This window comes from Balaenoptera acutorostrata, chromosome 20 (genome assembly GCF_949987535.1).
Source record: "Balaenoptera acutorostrata chromosome 20, mBalAcu1.1, whole genome shotgun sequence".
Lineage (NCBI taxonomy): Eukaryota > Metazoa > Chordata > Mammalia > Artiodactyla > Balaenopteridae > Balaenoptera > Balaenoptera acutorostrata.
Genome location: NC_080083.1, coordinates 11,728,546 through 11,746,773, shown reverse-complemented (window position 1 = coordinate 11,746,773; position 18,228 = coordinate 11,728,546). Strand labels below are relative to the sequence as shown.

The 18,228-nt window shown below is 46.2% G+C and overlaps 1 protein-coding gene and 1 long non-coding RNA gene across 4 annotated transcripts in view; one reads left to right on the top strand and one right to left on the bottom strand.

Moving 5' to 3' along the window:
* Positions 1 to 9,226, top strand: part of LOC130705890 (uncharacterized) — a 24,203-nt gene extending 14,977 nt beyond the window's left edge. Inside the window, exon 3 of the long non-coding RNA XR_009006292.1 lies at positions 8,960 to 9,226. This is a non-coding gene — a long non-coding RNA (uncharacterized LOC130705890). The remainder of the gene's footprint in view (positions 1 to 8,959) is intronic.
* On the bottom strand, positions 274 to 18,228 carry TEKT1 (tektin 1). Of its 3 annotated transcripts, none has more exons than XM_057535948.1 (9): positions 17,998 to 18,228; positions 16,277 to 16,483; positions 13,061 to 13,226; positions 10,806 to 10,934; positions 10,130 to 10,273; positions 7,769 to 7,991; positions 2,180 to 2,376; positions 1,533 to 1,742; positions 274 to 404 (listed from the first exon to the last, which is right to left on the bottom strand). In XM_057535948.1, exons 2-8 carry the CDS (start codon positions 16,464 to 16,466, stop codon positions 1,535 to 1,537), a joined length of 1,257 nt encoding a protein of 418 aa, XP_057391931.1. In that variant the 5' UTR covers positions 16,467 to 16,483; positions 17,998 to 18,228; the 3' UTR covers positions 274 to 404; positions 1,533 to 1,534. The 3 variants fall into 3 exon arrangements, with proteins under 3 accessions (XP_057391931.1, XP_007177475.2, XP_057391932.1); XM_007177413.2 differs by lacking the exon at positions 17,998 to 18,228 and adding an exon at positions 17,721 to 17,857; XM_057535949.1 differs by lacking the exon at positions 274 to 404 and having other exon boundaries at positions 1,492 to 1,742.

Here is an 18,228-nt window from a genome sequence, read left to right as displayed (position 1 = left end):
GGCGAGAATGGGAGGAATTTTTTTTTCTTTTCTTTTACTGTCACTTAAGTATTAAAAAAACCACTACGAATGATTACTAACTGGTCAGAAAACTGACGCCAAATGTAGTTTACATTCAGCAAAGAAAACAAACGCCAGAAATCCTTTTCACGCGGTGGTGCGACAGGACGGCCTACTGGCAAAGCTTACCTACTGAGCCCAGGAACGTCGCCTTCCTCTTTCCCATGCTGGCAATCCCGAGACTAAGGTCCGAATGGATCTGAATGCCTGCCGAGCACCCTCTCGGGAACCAGCTCGCCCCTCCTCAAGCCAGGGCACCTGTGACTTGTTTTCGCTCCCTTGTGCTGCAGCATGAGGCCCGATAAAGCCTTGCCTGAATGTCTCGTCTGGCCTTCTATCAATTTCTATTGATTAAAGAGTGCAGGGACCCGCGTCAGTAACACCATGACCCCAGAAAACAGCAAAACCTGGCTCACCCGCTCCCCAGCCGCTAACTTCCTAAGAGCTGGAGGGCCCTTGGGTCCTATCCCTCCTCTTCATTTTGTTACTGACACAGGTTCTTGGGCTCTTTAATCAATAGAAAGCAATAAGAAGCCAGATAAGATATTCAGGCGAGGCTTTACTGGGACTAGTGCTGCAGCACGAGGGAGTGAAAGCAAGTAACAGGTGCCTTTGCTCGCTCCCCGAGGGGGCTCGAGCTGGTTCCTTAAATGGGTAACAACGGGGGTGGGTCAGTGGGTTGGGACAGACGGGTGGCTTAGGTGGTCTGCCCAGCCCCCCTGGTGGTGCCCTGGGCAGGGATCATGCTCAGTGCCCTGTTTTTGTTCCCGGCACCTCAGAAATAGTGGTTGGTTTGTGGCCTTTTTGTGCATGCGGTTATTTTTAGTCCCTTATGGTTTCTTTGTATTCCGTTGCTCGGGGAGATGTTTGCTCAGGTGCAATCACTCCACTGGAGGGTCTCAGGTCCCAGCCTGTCTCAATTTCACCGGAGAGAAAGAGGCCCAGAGAGACGCCCACAGGTGTTGGGAAGGCTTACGGGGGACTCCTGACCCAGGGCCGCTCCTCTCTCATCTAAGTTCCGTATGAACTGAACATGCATCCCGTGGACCAGCCAGGGGTCTAAGTCAGCAACCACCACCTTGTTTTCTAGGGAAAAGGAATCGTGAGGGCCAGGAGAAGTGTTTGCCGGTCCTCTCATGAGTAAGATGGGCATGGTCTGAGTAGGGGATCCAGCCCAACTTCTGAATTGAAATAAATCTGAACTAAAACGTCTTGGACCCCTCCCCCTGGCCTGAAGTCCTGTGATAAGAATGGCCTGAGCTAATTCATGGAACTTAACCCTTAAACAACCACAGCACCACTAGCAGCAGCAGAATAGAGCTTTGCACCCAAATCTCAGGCCCCGAGCAGGCCTGGAACCCCAGCCAAGACTTTTTGGTGGGCTGACTGGAAGTTCTGCCCACCTGAAATGACAGTTCTGTTCTACGGTTTTATGACTCTGTTTAATGAGAATAGCTTAATGAGAATCCTACTTTCAGCAGACAGTGTCCGGATGAAGGCCCCCGGCCCACTCCCCGTGGTCATCCCCATCCCTTGGAGGGATGGACTTCCTCATGTGCGTACACAGCACTTCATCGATGTAGATGGTATTCTCTTTGACTTGGATCTCCTCCTGCAGGGCAAGCTGCCTGCGATTCAGGCCTTGCAGCTCTACTTGAGCTTGGGCTAATGTTTCCTTTAATCTAGGAGAAGAGGAAGAACATTAGGGAATAATTTATGGCTCTACATCACTATTTCAGGGGGAAAAATGTATTCATATATTCAGTGCAGGATCCAAATTGATGTGTCTTCCTCCTTTCTCCTCCTTAAGACAGAGATTTCAAATTGGTGGCCCTGGGCCATGTTCACAAGGCAGACAAACCCATGAACTGCCAACATTTAAAACTGTAGATTTTACCTAAACATCTGGAGTTGGACTTCAGAAAAATGTAAACATCGGGATGCATTCCCTGCATGGCAGCAATTGGCGGGAGTTAGGAGAGACTGCCCTCTGGAAAAGAACCCCTCAAACACGAAAGGTGCAAAGGTCTTTATGCCCACCCGGCATCACCCACGATGACATCGCCTAACCCTGCTCACAATTCAGGTCTAAAGGGAGCCCCAGTAGCCCTGCGCCTACCTTGCGACGTTGTGGGTGATCTCATCGATCTCCTTGATCAGCCTGTACTGTGCAACGTCGCAACACAGCTCCACATTAGGCCGATGTGTCCTGGTCTCCAGGCGTGTATGAGCCACCTTGGCAGGTCCTTCTTGGTCAAGGATGGCTTTTTCGAGAACTGTGATATTTTTCTCCTGGGAGGCAATCTCTTCCATGACCTTACAGAAAGGATTAGAGGAGGTGAGGCCGGGGTGTGTTCCTCAGAACTCAACAGCAGGGACTTCCCTGGTGGCGCAGTGGTTGAGAATCTGCCTGCCAATGCAGGGGACACGGGTTCGAGCCCTGGTCCAGGAAGATCCCACATGCCGTGGAGCAACTAAGCCCAGGTGCCACAGCTACTGAGCCTGCGCTCTAGAGCCCGCGAGCCACAACTACTGAGCCCGCGTGCCACAACTACTGAAGCCCACGCACCTAGAGCCTGTGCTCCACAACAAGAGAAGCCACCTCAATGAGAAGCCCATGCACCGCAATGAAGAGTAGCCCCCGCTCTCCATAATCAGAGAAAAGCCCATGTGCAGCAACAAGATCCAATGCAGCCAAAAACAATAAATAAATAAAATAAATAAATTTATTAAAAAAAAAAACAAAAAAAACTCAACAGCAGATGCTCTTAGGAGGTTAGGAAGAGGGCACCTCCGATATCTACCCAAGCAGGACCCCAGAAAGAGTCTGATCCCTCTTCACTACAGCAGTGATTGCTCATGGGCAAGGTAACTCACCCAACCTTAGAACCTCACAGATGGAATGGACACAAGTGGCCACTGTTGCCTCTTCTCCTTCCCAAATATGTAGATTCCCTCAGCAAAGGCTGAAGGCTGCCCATTTACCTTGGTATAAAGTACCTTTGTATCATGAGTGGAATGCTTCCTGTTTCCTTACCAATCCACCCACTAGTACTGTAACCGAAGGTGGGGTCCGGCTACTAGCCGCTCAAAAACCATTAAAGAGGCCAGGTTGGTGGAAAGGAAAGTTTGCTTTATTTTGGATGCTGGCAACCAGGAGGGCGGGCGGGGAGGGCAGACGCCTGTCCAAAGGCCAACTCCCCAGCACAACCGGACAATCAGTGGGCAAGAGCTTTTATAGATGGAGGGAGGGTGCTACATGCAGAAACAGCACAGTCAGCTCTGACAGTCACCTTGGTATTGGTCATCGGTGGTCTGACCAGCGTCATCTTGATTGTTCATTTCCAGGGTCGGTTTGTTCCCATTTCCTTGAGACCAGTTCTCAGAATTGTGGCAGCTTATGTCATGGCTACAGTCTGGTCACCATGTAGTTAACTTCTTCCACCTGCTGGGGGTTTCAGTACCTACAAGACAGCTCACAGGATACGGCTCAGAATATCATCTATAGCCCTTGAGGAGGAACTAAAGGTCCTTGACTATGCTTAATGACTAAACTATTATTATTTGGTCTCCTTTGACTGTTTTCCTTTGTTTCTGTATTTTCTCACTTCTCTGATTAAACTTATTCTTTCGCTGAAGTTTTTCCACAGACAGATGGCAGGCTGAGGACATGGGGGGAGGGGAGCAAGGACCATAGGGTCCTTCTCTGTTTCAGTACCAGTTCTGCCCCCTAGAAGCCCGAAGAAAGGGTGAGCAGTTTAATCTGAGTTTTGTTGGTTTCTTTGATGGTGGCTTTGTGCGAAGAAAAGATTCCTTTGAAGCTACTCGGGTTTTTATATTAATATTTCACTAGTTTAAAATTTTATTTCTTCCTTAAGTTTTTTTTCTTTTTAAACTTCTCATCATGGGAATTTCCAAACATACATGAAGGTGGGTAGTGTAATGAACCTCATGGACACAGCATCCATTTAAGCAATGATCAATACACGGCCAATCTTGTTTCATCCATAATGCCCTCTATGCACCCCTGCCATCAGCTTATTTATTTTAAAGGAACTCCCAGATATTATATCATTTCAGTCTTAAATACTTGAGTATGTTTCTAGGTTATAAGGACTCTTTTTTTTTTCTTTTAACATAAGGACAATATTTTTTATCACACACAAACGAAAGAAAGATTCTTTATTATTATCTAAAATCTAGTGTTCAAATTTCCCTCAGTGTCCTTTTTTTTTTTTTCGGTAAGAGTTGGTATGTTTAAATTAGAATTCGAATGAGGTCCACACATTACATCTGGTTTTCTTAATGTTTCTTTTTTCTTTTTTTTCTTTATAAATTTGTTTATTTATTTGTTTTTATTTTTGGCTGTGTTGGGTCTTCATTGCTGTGCACGGGCTTTCTCTAGTTGTGGCGAGTGGGGGCTACTCTGCATTGCAGTGCGTGGACTTCTCATTGTCGTGACTTCTCTTGTTGCAGAGCATGGGCGCTAGGCGCACGGGCTTCAATAGTTGTGGCACGCGGGCTCAGTAGTTGTGGCTTGCGGGCTCACTGGTTGTGGCTCGCGGGCTCAGTAGTTGTGGCGCATGGGCTTAGTTGCTCCACGGCATGTGGGATCTTCCCGGGCCAGGGCTTGAACCCGTGTCGCCTGCATTGGCAGGAGGATTCTTAACCACTGCGCCACCAGGGAAGCCCGCCCCTACCCTTTAATTTGGAGGCCGTCGCCTCCGTTTGCCGCGCCTCTTCATGACCACGGAGGCTTCTAGCCAGGTGATAACCAGCTGGAGCCTTTTCTCATAGAGCCTAGGTTGGTATCTCCAGGTGGGGGCAGGGAATCTCACCTGAGTTGTTTTAGTCCATCATTCGAGCCTGTCCAGACCATTTTGGATGCTCATTTTATTTTACTTTTAAAAAACATTTATTTATTTGTTTATTTATTTTTGGCTGTGGCACATGGGATCTTCGTTGCGGCATGCGGGATCTTCGTTGTGGCATGCGTGTGGGATCTAGTTCCCTGACCAGGGATCGAACCCGGGCCTCCTCATTGGGAGTGCGGAGTCGCACCCACTGGACCACCAGGGAAGTCCCTGGATGCTCATTTTAGATGTTGCTGCCAAGGCCTCAGCCACACAGCTCCCAGCTCCTGCAGGATCTCCTCCGGCAGGACGGGGCTTCTCACAGGCCTCTGCAAAGCCCAGCTTCTTGCCTCTTTTCTTATGGTGGACCCTCCTCCCCACTGCCTTCCTATCTCAGATCCATCTTTCAAGGCCTGGACTAAGTTCTTACTCCACCAGGAAGCCTCTTGACTAGTCTTTGGCTACGTTTATCGTTATTACTATTATTGTTGTTGTTGTTCCTATTATTAGCTGCAGCAGCAGCAACCAATTTTTATTGATTATCTATTATATTGATTATATGTATAAACTATGTAAATGTATGTATATATATGTGTGTGTGTATAAAATCGGTATGTGCCAGGCATTGTTCTAAATACTTTATTTGGGTTGTCTAATTTTACCCTAACCCACTCTGGGAGGTGAGTACTGTTGCTGTCCCTATTTTATCAATGAGGAAACCGAGGAACAGGGAGCTTTTTTTTTGTTTTGGCCGCGCAGCATGGCATGTGCATGCAGGATCTTAGTTCCCCGACCAGGGATTGAACCTGTGCAGTGGAAGTGTGGAGTCTTAACCACTGGACTGCTGGGGAAGTTCCAGGAACAGGCAGCTTAAGTGTATTATAAATGTTTAAAATTTTCTATACATTATGATGTTCTGACATCATAAAAAACCTTTCTGGCTGGGAGAAACTGCCCCTCCCTGGGCTCTTCGATTCTTAGAGACGGCGAAGGACCAGCCTGAGCAGGCCTTGGATCTGCAAGCCCAGAGCCCTCTCTCCTCTCTCTGCCCTTTCAGCCCAGGAGGCCGTCTTGCTCTGCCTCAGTCATCCCAGGGCCGGGTGCCAGGCAACTGGGGACCACTCCATAGTCCAAAGCCCACTGAGGTTATTCACACTAGCTGATCCTAAAGTGCTCCCGCTGCCCTGCCTGGCCCGTCCTGAGGAAACCCCAATAAAGGCCGTGGCCTCCACCTTCCCCTTGCTCTTGTCATCTGCTGCCTGACCACACTAGTGTGTTCTCCATGTGGCCCTGCGTGGGGAGCCCTGCCTCCTGCCTCTAGGACCTGTGAATACAATATAAACTTTGTTTTCTCCTGAGCCCCCTGTCTCCTTATGGCTGCACGTGACTGACCATCTCACAAAAGAACACAAAACATTAAGTAGCCTTCCCAAGATCACACAGCAAGTGTTGAAGCCCCATTTTGGACCCAGGCTGTCTGGCTCCAGGCTCTACACGCTTACCCACAAGGCTCTTCTACCTGTCGTTTTGCAGACTGTTGCAGTATAACTTTTGATGACATTCTGGTTTGCCCTGCTCATCACAGAGATAAGTCTTTTCTTACAGTTAGACTCTGGGTCCATGGAAGGCAAGGGAGGAATGCAGCAGAAGGACAAGGTTTCGGTAGCTGAGCAGGCCTGGGCTCTAGTCCCAGGCTGCCAGTGATGCACCTGCCACCTGGGGTCCCTTCCGCTCTCCGTGGCTGCTTCTCCATCAGTGAAAAGCGAGGAGTGGGCCAGCGGTGGCCACATCGGGTAGCTGTAGCTGTCCCAGTGTTACAGGTGAGGCGGAAGGCTCAGAGAGCTTGAGGCGTCTGCTTAAGTCACTCAGCTGGTCTGTCGCAGGGCTGGAATGTGGGCCCACAGGTCCTCAGTCCAAATTCAGCCCTTGTTCCACTGGACTCTACCCACTGTCCCTGAGCTTAGCCTGTGGGATGGTCCCATATGCTCAGGACCCAGCGGTCCTTGCTGGTGAGGGACATGGGCTAGAGTCGGCTTATTGGGCTCCAATTGTTAAACATTCAGGAATTCTGCCAGACCTGTGTTAAATGGGTAACTTGAAACTGACCATGGTGGAAGAATTTACACCACAGAAATCTGCAAGTTCTATAAATCAGGGGCTTTTTTCTCCTCTGGGAGCCAGTTTACCAGCAAATGGCTGGATAACCAGACAACAAGCCAGAATCCCAGAGTTGCATCTGGGTTTGGAGAAATCGGTTGCACTCAACTCACGGAACTTCAGAGTCATAAAGAACGTATAAGGGACTTCCCTGGTGGTCCAGGGGGTACGACTCTGCACTCCCAATGCAGGGGGGCCCGGGTTCGATCCCTGGTCGGGGAACTAGATCCCGCATGCATGCTGCAACTAAGAATCCGCATGCTGCAACCAAGAATCCGCGTGCCGCAACTAAGTCCTCATGCTGCGACTAAAAGATCATGCACACCGCAACAAAGATCCCGTCTGACGCAACTAAGACCTGGCGCAGCCAATATAAATAAATAAAAATAAATCTTTTTTTTTTTAAAAAAAAGAACATATAAGAGCATATGGTACATCTCTATGCTCCACAGAAGGACGAACTAAGGCCCAGAGAGGGGAGACAGCCTGTTCTTTGCAGCGATGAGTAAGAAAGGAGGCCCAGAGCGGGGCCAAGGCCCGCTCCAGTTCCCCAAAGCCCAAAGCCTGCTGCTAAGATGGAGAGAGCTGAGTGACCTCTACTCCTTAGTACACAGGATCACAAGCCCTGAAGGCCATTCTAGGTTTACAGGGTGAAACCTTCTGAAGGTGCTCTTCCATGGTCCCCCCGGGGAGCTCACCTTGGCCAGATGAACAGCCAGCTTGTCCCTGGCGTCCTTGGTCTCCTTCAGCCCATTCCTGAATGCGGTGTCCACCACATCACGTTGCCTGCTTAGGTCGTTGGCCGTCTGGGACAAGATTCGGTCCACGAGGGCCTTCAGCGTCAGAGAGTTGTTCCTCTGCTTGTCGGCCTTCTCCACGTTGGTGTTGGAGAAGTCCAACCAGTCTTCCAGACTCACAGAGCTGAAACAGGACCCATGCATTTATTCATAGCATATTTGGGCTGGATGTGTGGGTATGGGGGTAGGACAAACTACTGGAAACCCACAGGAAGTTAAGCCTCCCTCCACCATCAGAAGCACCTAGAACGTTTCCCCATCTCTAGGCAGAGAGAATGGTGGTCTGTCAGTGGCAATAACTGTCACTTTGGGGAAACCTACTTACTCTGTGCCAGGCTCTGGGCTGGCACTTTACAGACATCCTCTCATTTAATCCTCACGATGGCCTAGTGAGCTAACTTTCATACCCCCATTTGACAGATGAGGAAAACTGAGGCTCAGAAAGATGGAATAACTTCGTCAAGATCACATAGGTAGAGACAATTTAAGTATCAAAGTAAATTATAATAGTAACAGATTATAACGCACTGAATAAAATAGGAGAATGTGAGTCCATACTGGAATGCTATAAAGAAATGAATAAATTGCTAGTTTGACAAGAAACTGCTTTATATAACACTTGAGGAATCTCAAAATAATGTTGACTGGAAGGAAAGGGACACACGAGATACATAGTACATGATGCTATTTAATAAATGCAAAAGTAGGCACAACAAACCTATTAGAACTCAGGAATGTGGTTCTCTTTGGGGAGGAGAGAGGAGGTATTGATCAAGAGGGGACAGGGTGGAGGTTCTGGTGTTGGTGGTAATGTTTTATTTCTTGGCCTGGTTGGTGGTTACATGGAGATTGTTTGCTGTGTGACTAGAGGCAGCCTCTGAGATGGTCCCCAATGACCCCCTGTGTCTCCTGGTATTCACACCTTTGTATAGTCCCCTCCCCTTGAGTTGTGGGATGAACTCATTGACTCATCTCTCATGAATAGACATAATGAGAGGTTATTTCTAGGATTAGGTTGAAAGAAAATTGTGGCTTCTGTCTCAGCTGCCCTCTCTCTCTTGCTTCCTTTTGGATCACTCGCTGTGGGAGAAGCCAGCTGCCACGTCCTGGGACAGCTCCGTGGAGCAGCTCGGGTGGCAAGGCCTGTCATGACCACACGAGTCGGCTCAGAAGTGGGTCCCCCCCCACCACAGTTGTGCCTTCAGATGAGACTGCAGCCCCAGCAGACCCCTTGACTACAACCTCATAAGATGTGAGCCAGAGGCGCCCAGCTGAGCCATGCCTGGGCTGACCCACAGAAGCTGGGAGATGACACATGGTTATTGTTTTTAAGCTGCCAAGTTTTGGGGTACCTTGTTATATAGCAAAAGATAACTAAAACAATGATAATTCATTAAACTGTTTACTATTATTTGTGCATTTTTCTTTTCTTTCTTTGATTTTGGCTGCACCGCATGGCTTGTGGGATCTTAGTTCCCCAACCAGGGACTGAACCTGGGCCCTGGCAGTGAAAGTGCCAAGTCCTAAGCACTGGACCACCAGGGAACTCCTGTGCAGTTTTCTATATGTATGTTTTACTTCAAAAAGAACGTTTTAAAAATTAGAATGAGTTAGGTCTGTGATGTAATGTTACTTGAAAAATGTAAGTTAGATGTTACAGAAAAGGTACATGGTAGAATCCCATTTTTGTAAAGAAACAAAATTTATTTGTGTAGGTGAGTGTATACTTATGTTTGTAAGAACATACAGATAACACTGGTTATCTCGGGGGGTGTAATGATAGAAAGGAGTAGATATGGGGAAATTATTAACTTGCCCTTTCTACATTTTTAAATTCTTTTACTTGTTAAAAATGCAAATAGGTAAATGAATAAATTTGAAAGGTTTAAAGATTTTATATCAGAGACTTCCCTGGCGGTCCAGTGGTTAAGGCTCCGCGCTTCCACTGCAGGGGGCGTGGGTTCAAACTCTGGTCGGGGAACTAAGATCCCGCATGCTGCACGGTATGGCCCCCCCCACAAAAATTTTTTTTATATCAGACTTTCTTAAAGTGGGGGCAACCCGGAGGACCGAGGCGCCTCTGGGTCCTGTGTTCGGGTACTCACTGCTCAGCGCCCGCCTTTGCCCCAAGCCTGCCTCTTCCCAGCTCTCAGCCTGCATTCAGGATGATGTGCTAGGTCCTGCCTGCCTCTCTGAGAAGCACTAGGATGACACACAGCAGGGAGGAGGACAGCAGGGCCAGGCCAGCAGGGACCCACTCACTTTGGTTCAACCCTCACGACGTTCTCAGAATATTTGATGTTTGGCGAGTTGTTGTTGAGTGAGAAGCAGATATCATCAATGGTCAGGGCTGTAAACTTGTCCCTCAAGTCCTTTTCAAGACTGTATTTGGCAGAGCGGTTCAGCCTGAAGGGAGAAGGTAAACTGGGTTTCTCCCTCTGGAATGCCTAGGTAGCACCTAAACCAGGTTCTTGGGAGACCATGGCAAATGAAGCCAGTCTAGTGCAATATGGCGACACTTCCTCCCACCTTCCCATCCCCCCAACACACACACCCACACACCCACACACCATTAGACACTTGGTGACAAATTAATGTATCCAAGCCAGGACTTCAAGATCTTCCCTCCAAATGTGACATTTTCGGATGTCACCACTGTGGCATCCTGTTTGTGAGAGGTCAGCTCCAGTGTCCTCCAGTTTACAATCAGGGGTGAAATCTGGCCGCACCCCAACCCCGCCACCAGAGGGTGACTGTCACGCATGAGAGGTTGTCCTGGTCTCATTCTGAGTGTTCCTGGGCCACCTTGGGGCATGGAAAGTGCTTGTAGGGTATTAAATCCCATTCTTTCTGGGCCATGGAGCACGGCCTTGGTGGGCACCACCTTTTCTAGATAACGCCCAGTGGAGATGTGAGGGCAGGCCCCACACGGCCATACCTGATCTGCTCGGACGTCTCCTCCAGGGTGCGGGTCAGCAGGGCCGTCACCCCCCGGATGATCTCGGCCTCCTTGATCAGCTCCTGCTCCACCTCATCGTGGACCAAGTCAATGCCAACTCGCTTCTCCCTGACCGAGATAAAGGTGGACGGTTATCCCACGTGCGGAGGAAGGCAACTCAAAATCTGCTGAATTTTAAAACTGTCAGGACAACTGGACCAAATCCATCTGGATGATGTGATGGGGGATGTACATTAGTTGGTGTCTATGCGACTTCAAAATATCCAAAACATAATGAGGAAAAATTAATCGGTGACTGGTTACTTGGTCTGAAAAATGCCAGCTGGACTTTTTGGCCTCAATTTGGCCATCGGTTCTGAAGCCTTTTACTTTTTACCTGTTTATTGGAAACACTGTCTTCTGACTTAGAATTTTAAAGACATATGTTTCCTTCCTTGATCCTAGTCCTCTGACAAGGATTGAATCCAAAAAGATGCTTTATAGTAACAATAGTAATAGTCATAATAATGCCAAAATTAATAGTACCCCCACCACTGAGCACTTACTACGAGACAAGCATTGTGCTGAGCTTTTCATGCGGATATTCCTTCTCACGTAACCTCTCAAGTACAGATTAGGAAACTGAGTTTCAGAGAGATTACATAACTCACCCCATGTCACAGAACTAACTGGGCATTACTCATGTTTTTAACCACTTACTCCCAAAATTGATCAGTCACTGTCTGATAGTTTATTCTTTTCCACCTGCATGACAGTGCTAGGGAGGAAGTCTCCACTCACCAGCTGTGTGACCTCAGGCACACTGTATAACTTATCTGTGCCTTGGTTTCCTCATCTGTGAAATGGGGATAACTATTAGTACTTCCTAGGGTTGTGGCAAGGGACAAAGGAGATAAGAAAGCAGATAGCATGGTACCTGCCACAGAGGAGCATGTGCTCAATCCATGTATGTCCTCTACATCCTAGTTTCCCTTAGGTGTAGACTTGAGCCAACTGGATGTTGGCCTCTTTGATCACCTGCTACTTCCCTTTGCCTCACAAACTCTCTAAATCTGGCTGGGAGCTTGCTGCCTGGTTGCTGCAGAGGGGGTCCTGGCTAAGCTCACTGAGGTAACAGGGTTTTCTGGGAAGGAGGAAGAGTGTGGACAGAATCACAGTGCATTTGGGAAACTGCAAGCAGCGCAGCACCCCTAAGTACATCCCACTGTTGGGGATGAGATATGGCCCTGGAGGGGTCACTGGGGCCCCAACCATGATGGACCTTGTTTTTGAAGCTAAGAAGTTTGAACTTTATTTTGAAGGTACTAGGGCAAAGGATTGTAATGAAAGGATTCTAAGCATGGAGTGACCTGGAAAGATCTGCATTTGGGAGGGTTCGCTCAATAGCCAGCAAGGAGGATGCACTCAACTGGAGGGGCCTCTGCTGGCAGAAGGGTGCTCCCCCTAGGGCTGTGACAGGCCTCAGGTCTGCAAATCAGCATCACCCCAGAGCAGAGAGGATCATCCTACTCATAGGACTTACAGGAGGGAAATTATAATAAAAAGGTATGTTTGCACAGTGCTCTCTGGATTACAAAGTGCTTCCATGTGGCTCTGTGTATAGGAGCAGACCTGTCCTCTAGTAATTGTATCTGCTCTGCCTGCCCAAAATAAAGACCACCATTTCCCAGTTTCTATTGGTGTGGCCATGTGACTAAGCTCTGGTCAATGGGATACAAGCAGAAACGGTGAATGCCAAACCCTTATTATTCCTACTTGTTGGCATGTAGACATAATGGCTGGAGCTCCAGCTGCCACCGTGAATCACGAGGTAACCTTGGGAGTAAAAGCCACGCACATGGAGCAACAGGATAGTGGAGCAACACGATAGAAAAGGCCTGGAAGCCTGACACTGTGGCACACTATGCCAACCCTGAACTATCTCCAGACTCCTTAAACGTGAGAGAGAAAGAAATGATCTAAGTTCAATGTTAGTTTGCCCTTTTCTGATTACCCACTGCCAAACCTAGTCCTAACTTATATTTAAGTTAGTCAAGAGCAGAGTTTAGACATGAGCCAAGTCCAGTGCTCCTTCTACTGCCCAGCACCCTGGGCATGCTGAGATAATTTCAGGCTCTAAAAGAACACAGGCTCATTTGTCTCATTCTAACCCATCACCTAGCACAGTCAGCTTTTACCTCTTCGCAATTCATTTCTTACAACAGATGATTCATTAGAGGAACCTTCCCTCCTACCTGTATTCCAGACACTTCTCAGTGATGTGCAAGGGCTCTTTAAAGCTCTCCAGGGCTTTCTCCAGTCTGGTCTGATAGATGAGTAGATTTTCGGTCGCATGCACCAGCTGCTCAAGTTTGCCATCTAACTCCTTCTTCCAGAACCTGACTTCCTCAAGCCTCTGCTCTGAAGCACACAGAGAAGTCACACCAGGATTAATCTATTCCCAATGTAGCCAACTCTTAGATTAGAAACTTGAAGACTATTGTAAACCTACCCAAGATACTTTCTTTTCTTCTTAGAGTTGTGCTACTTGGGGCATCTTTACATCTCTGAGTTTATTAGAAAGAAGGAAGGAAGGAAGGAAGGAAGGAAGGAAGGAGGGAGGGGGGGAGGGAGGGAAGGAAGGAAATAAGAATATATTTCTTCTTACATTCAACATCAAATTAATCCAAAGACCATTCTACACTCATTGACTCTAATTCTTCAAAGCCCACTGTAATAACTTTTAATTTTGTCAAAGACACAAATGTATATTGTTTGGAAAGTCAAATAGTTTTACAAGTATTACAATTCTCTGACCCATCCCTACCCACTCCCACTTTCTGGAAGCAACCGCTTTTTAAACACTTTTAGTATTTCTTCTGGCATTTGCTTACATTGCTATTTATTCATTATCAGTTTTAAGATTACCTATTGATTTCCTATGATGAAAGATAAGAGTTTGCTCTTATAAGACTTATACAACACACTTCTGATCTTTCAATCTTCCCAATATAGCTGTGTCACCATGTTGTTAAATATTAATTTAATGCTTGTTTATATTATTGTAGGTATGTAAATATTATTTACACCCAAACCATGATATCATGATACTATGATAAATTTACTTTCTTATACAACTTTTTAAAAAATTTTTATTGGAGTATAGTTGATTTACAATGTTGTGTTAGTTTCAGGTCTGAATCAGTTATACATATACATATATCCACTCTTTTTTTAGATTCTTTTCCCATATAGGCCATTACAGAGTACTGAGTAGAGTTCCCTGTGCTACACAGCAGGTTCTTATTAGTTATCTATTTTATATAAAGTAGTGTGTATATGTCAGTTCCAATCTCCCAATTTATCCCTCCCCCCCTTATCCCCTGGTAACCATAAGTTTGTTTTCTACATCTGTGACTCTACTTCTGTTTTGTAACTAAGTTCATTTGTTAGATTCCACATATAAGCGATATCATATGATAATTTGTCTTTCTGTGTCTGACTTACTTCACTCAATATGACAATCTCTAGGTCCACCCATGTTGCTGCAAATGGCATTATTTCATTCTTTTTTATGGCTGAGTAATATTCCATTGTATATATGTACCACATTTTCTTTATCCATTCATCTGTAAATGGACATCTAGGTTGCTTCCATGTCCTGGCTATTGTAAATAGTGCTGCAATGAACGTTGGGATGCATATATCCTTTCAGATTATGGTTTTCTCCAGATATATCCCCAAGAGTGGGATTGCTGGATCATATGGTAGTTCTATTTTTAGTTTTTTGAGGAACCTCCATACTGTTCTCCATAGTGGCTGTACCAATTTACATTCTTGCCAACAGTGTAGGAGGGTTTGGAATTCCTATAGGTATTGAGCCTCCCAGATGGATCCTCTAATTTTCTTGTCTTTTCTCTCTTGTTTTCTATCTCTCTCTTTGTCTTTTTTTTCTGCTTTCTGGAGATACTTCAACTCTATCTTTCAACCCTTCTTTTGACTTAAAAAAATATTCTGCTCTCATATTTTTAATTTCCAAGAACACTTTCTTGTTCTCTGAATGTTCTCTTTTTTAAGAGTCTTCTTGTTCCATAGATGCAATGTCTTTTCTAAATTCCCTGAGGATCTTATAGTGTTATTTTTTCTTTTGCTCTGTGTACTTTCTTTAGTTTTGTTTGTTTCAGTGTTTGCCATTTAGAACCTTCCCTCACATGTTTGGTGATCCTCATCTGATCATATTTGAGAATAAAATGCTAAAATACTAACTGGGAGCTCTGTCTGCAGGGACACAGCTTGTCAACCAGAATGCCTTATTGTCTAGTGTGATCAGGCCTACCTATAGGCTGGTATCAGGAGTAAGCATCAACCCATCAGGAGAAGCCTAGCATTTAACCCTGCAGGCCTGAATGAAGTTTTGGTTTATGGGAGGTTGAAAACTAGCAGCCCTTAGACCAGGTTTTGTTTATAGATGTGTTTGTTCATCCTGCCCAGTGTTATAAATATTAGACCAGGTTTTGTTTATAGATGTGTTTGTTCATCCTGCCCTGTGTTATAAATATTAGACCAGGTTTTGTTTATAGATGTGTTTGTTCATCCTGCCCAGTATTATAAATATATCAAATCAATTGCTAGCATTTAAAAAGTGGGTAAAATTCCAGCTTTCCAGATTTTCTAAAAAAAAAAAAAAAAAAAATCAGGGAACTTGGCAACACTGGGCCCATATTCTTTCTTGGGAAAAAAATGGGTTGAAATTGATGGAGCACATGTTCTCCAGGCACCCTCAGTCCCCACCACTCCCTAATGTCTTAGGGGTCTTATTCAAACCCTTATGTTACCTGCCCAACTCGGATAGACTGTTGAGTTTGTGACCTCTGGTTTATCACTTTTTGGCATTTGGGACTTTTGTTTGTTTCATCTTATTTTTATTCTTGTTTTGCTTATTTAAGGGCACCGCCTTTTACATTGTGTTCGTAGGAATGGGATTGTCAAGAGACCATTACTCTTTCTTTAAGACTCAGCTCAAATGTTCCTCTCTAGGAGGTCTTTCCCAATTCTCCAGGGCAGACTCCACCCTCACTTCTGTACCCCTTCCCCCAGCTCCTATCTAGTTATATTTTGATTATTCATTTTTCTATCTCCTCCTCAATCCAGGAGCCCCTCAAAAACTGAGGCTCTGATCATCCTCTGTGATATTCCCAGGGCTTTGTCCATAGATGCTCTTAGATGCTCAACAGATATGTATCGAATCAGTAAAAGAATGTCTGATGAATGGCTGAAAATCAGACTGGGTTACCATGTCTCTACCTTAGGGCAGTGAACTTAAAGACAGAGCCCAGAGAATACACGTTTCTCCCTAATATTTCAAGATAATACATTGCCATTCCTGAACATGAAATGCAAATGACAGTATCGCCATACCTCAACAGTATCATCCAAACATGTTCACAAATATACCAAATGTGTTATCTTACCTAGTTTCTTGTTCACATCGCTTTGAGATTTTCTTGTGGTCTTTTCAATTTCATTCACAAGCCTCTGGCTTTCTGCCACCAGGCGTTCGGACCGGGACCTTTGGGCCTCTGCTCTGTGGTATTGGTTCTTGTTAGCAATGTGCCACTCTGAGGGCAAGAACTTGGGTGGATGTTGTAGTAGTTTGGCCATTTGAGGTTTCTAAAGTCCTGATCAAAAGCAGAATTTTTTTTTTAGATTCATTGAAAGCAAGTTGTCCTTTTTTTAATGTCAGTTTTTATTAAAGTGTGACATTCATACCAAAAGGTACATAAATCATAATCTGTACACAAAATGAAAACCTCTGTACAGCCAGCACCCAGATCAAGAAATAAGCATTACCAGCACCTCACGCCTCTTTCTGACCACTATTCTTCACCCACACAGTAACCACTATTCCAACTTTTAACACTATAAATTAGTTTTGGTGTTTTTGAACTTAATATAAATGGAGTCACTATGTACTCTTTTATATCTGACTTTTTTTTGCTCAGCATTATGCTTGTAAGATTTATCAGTATTGTTCATATACTTGTAGTTTGTTCATTTTCATTCCTGTGTAGTATACCATTGTATGATTATACCAAAATTTGTCTCTCTTTTCTACTGTTTATGGATATTTGGGCTTCCAGTTTGGCACTATTATGAGAATGCTATGAATATTCTCATTTAGAGACAATGTGTTTTTTGGTGAACATATGCATGCATTTTTATAACGCATTAGAATTGCTGGGTCATAAGGCAGTGTTCAGTTTTAGTAGGTATTGCCAAAAGGATGAACCCAGACATGTTTTCTTAAAAAGAACAACTGTGACATCTGTAAACTGACAACTGGGTATTCAGCCTGTTCAGCACATGAAAGAAACAAAACCTTCCCAGGACAAAGAAAAGGAGAGAACAAGCAGAGGAACACATGAGGAGGCAGCAGGCAGAGACCAGCAGCAGCAGAAAGACCAACATTTCACCACCTCATCTGCACGCAGCTCTGACTGTGAGAACTGCCGTCCTCAGACAAGGCTAAAAACTGCCCCCACCCACATCCTCACCCAAAATATATATCTGAGCGCCTGCTCTTAAAGGCTTCTGGATCTCTGAAGTCCTTCAAACATACAAGGAGGGACCCGGAGTCAGATCTTGACCAGGCTGAGCCCCAGGCCACCCGGCTCCCTCTGACAACATAGGGTCTCCTAATCCAGTCCCTCCTATGGCTTCGGCCAAGTGTGAGTGTGAGGCTCAAAAATTAACCCAACATTTCTGGATAAGTTTGAGTAGCTCCCAGAGAAATCGAAATTAGGGCTGAGGTCGAAACTAAACCTAAATTCGGGCTGATACCAATGGGCACAAGGCATTGGGTAGGTCTGTGTGCTGCAGTTAAGGGTTGGTGGTGTAGGGCCGGGGCTTACTTACCCTCAGCGCCACAAAGAACTACTACACAACTTCGGGATGGGAGCCTCCTTACCCCAACCGGAGCTCCGGGTTCTTGCAGAACTGGGCTGTAAACAGCGCAGTCTCCATGGCAACCGGAGACGCGTCACCGGGACAAAAGGGGCGGGGTCTGCCGCGAAGCGGCTTTTTCCCCAGAAGGCTCTGCGCAGGCGCGAGTTCTGTGTTTTCCCCCAGCGCCGGGGACACAGGGATGTGGCTTGGGAGCGCTCAGGCCAGATCCTCGGCCATCTCAACCTACCACGAAGACGCGGGACACCCAGCTGGGAGTCAGGAGACCTGCGACTGGCGTTGGTCCTGCTGCGGGCTGGGCCATCTCGGGCCGCACTGCTCTCACTGGGTCTCGGACTCCCCAGGTGTACAGTGATGTTGGGCTGGACCTTCAGGCCCTCGCAGCCGCAGGCCGTCCCGGGACCACTAAGCCACAAGCCCGGCCCTGCATGGAGTTAGCCGCAAGAGATTCCTGGGGTTG

Excerpts from the sequence above, each read along its gene's own strand:
- TEKT1 (XM_057535948.1), bottom strand. The coding sequence starts at position 16,466 with ATGGCCAAACTACTACAACATCCACCCAAGTTCTTGCCCTCAGAGTGG. Across the intron at positions 13,227-16,276 it reads CGATGTGAACAAGAAACTAG|AGCAGAGGCTTGAGGAAGTC; the intron begins GTAAGATAACAC and ends TGTGTGCTTCAG. Across the intron at positions 2,377-7,768 it reads TGGCTGTTCATCTGGCCAAG|GTCATGGAAGAGATTGCCTC; the intron begins GTGAGCTCCCCG and ends CCTTTCTGTAAG.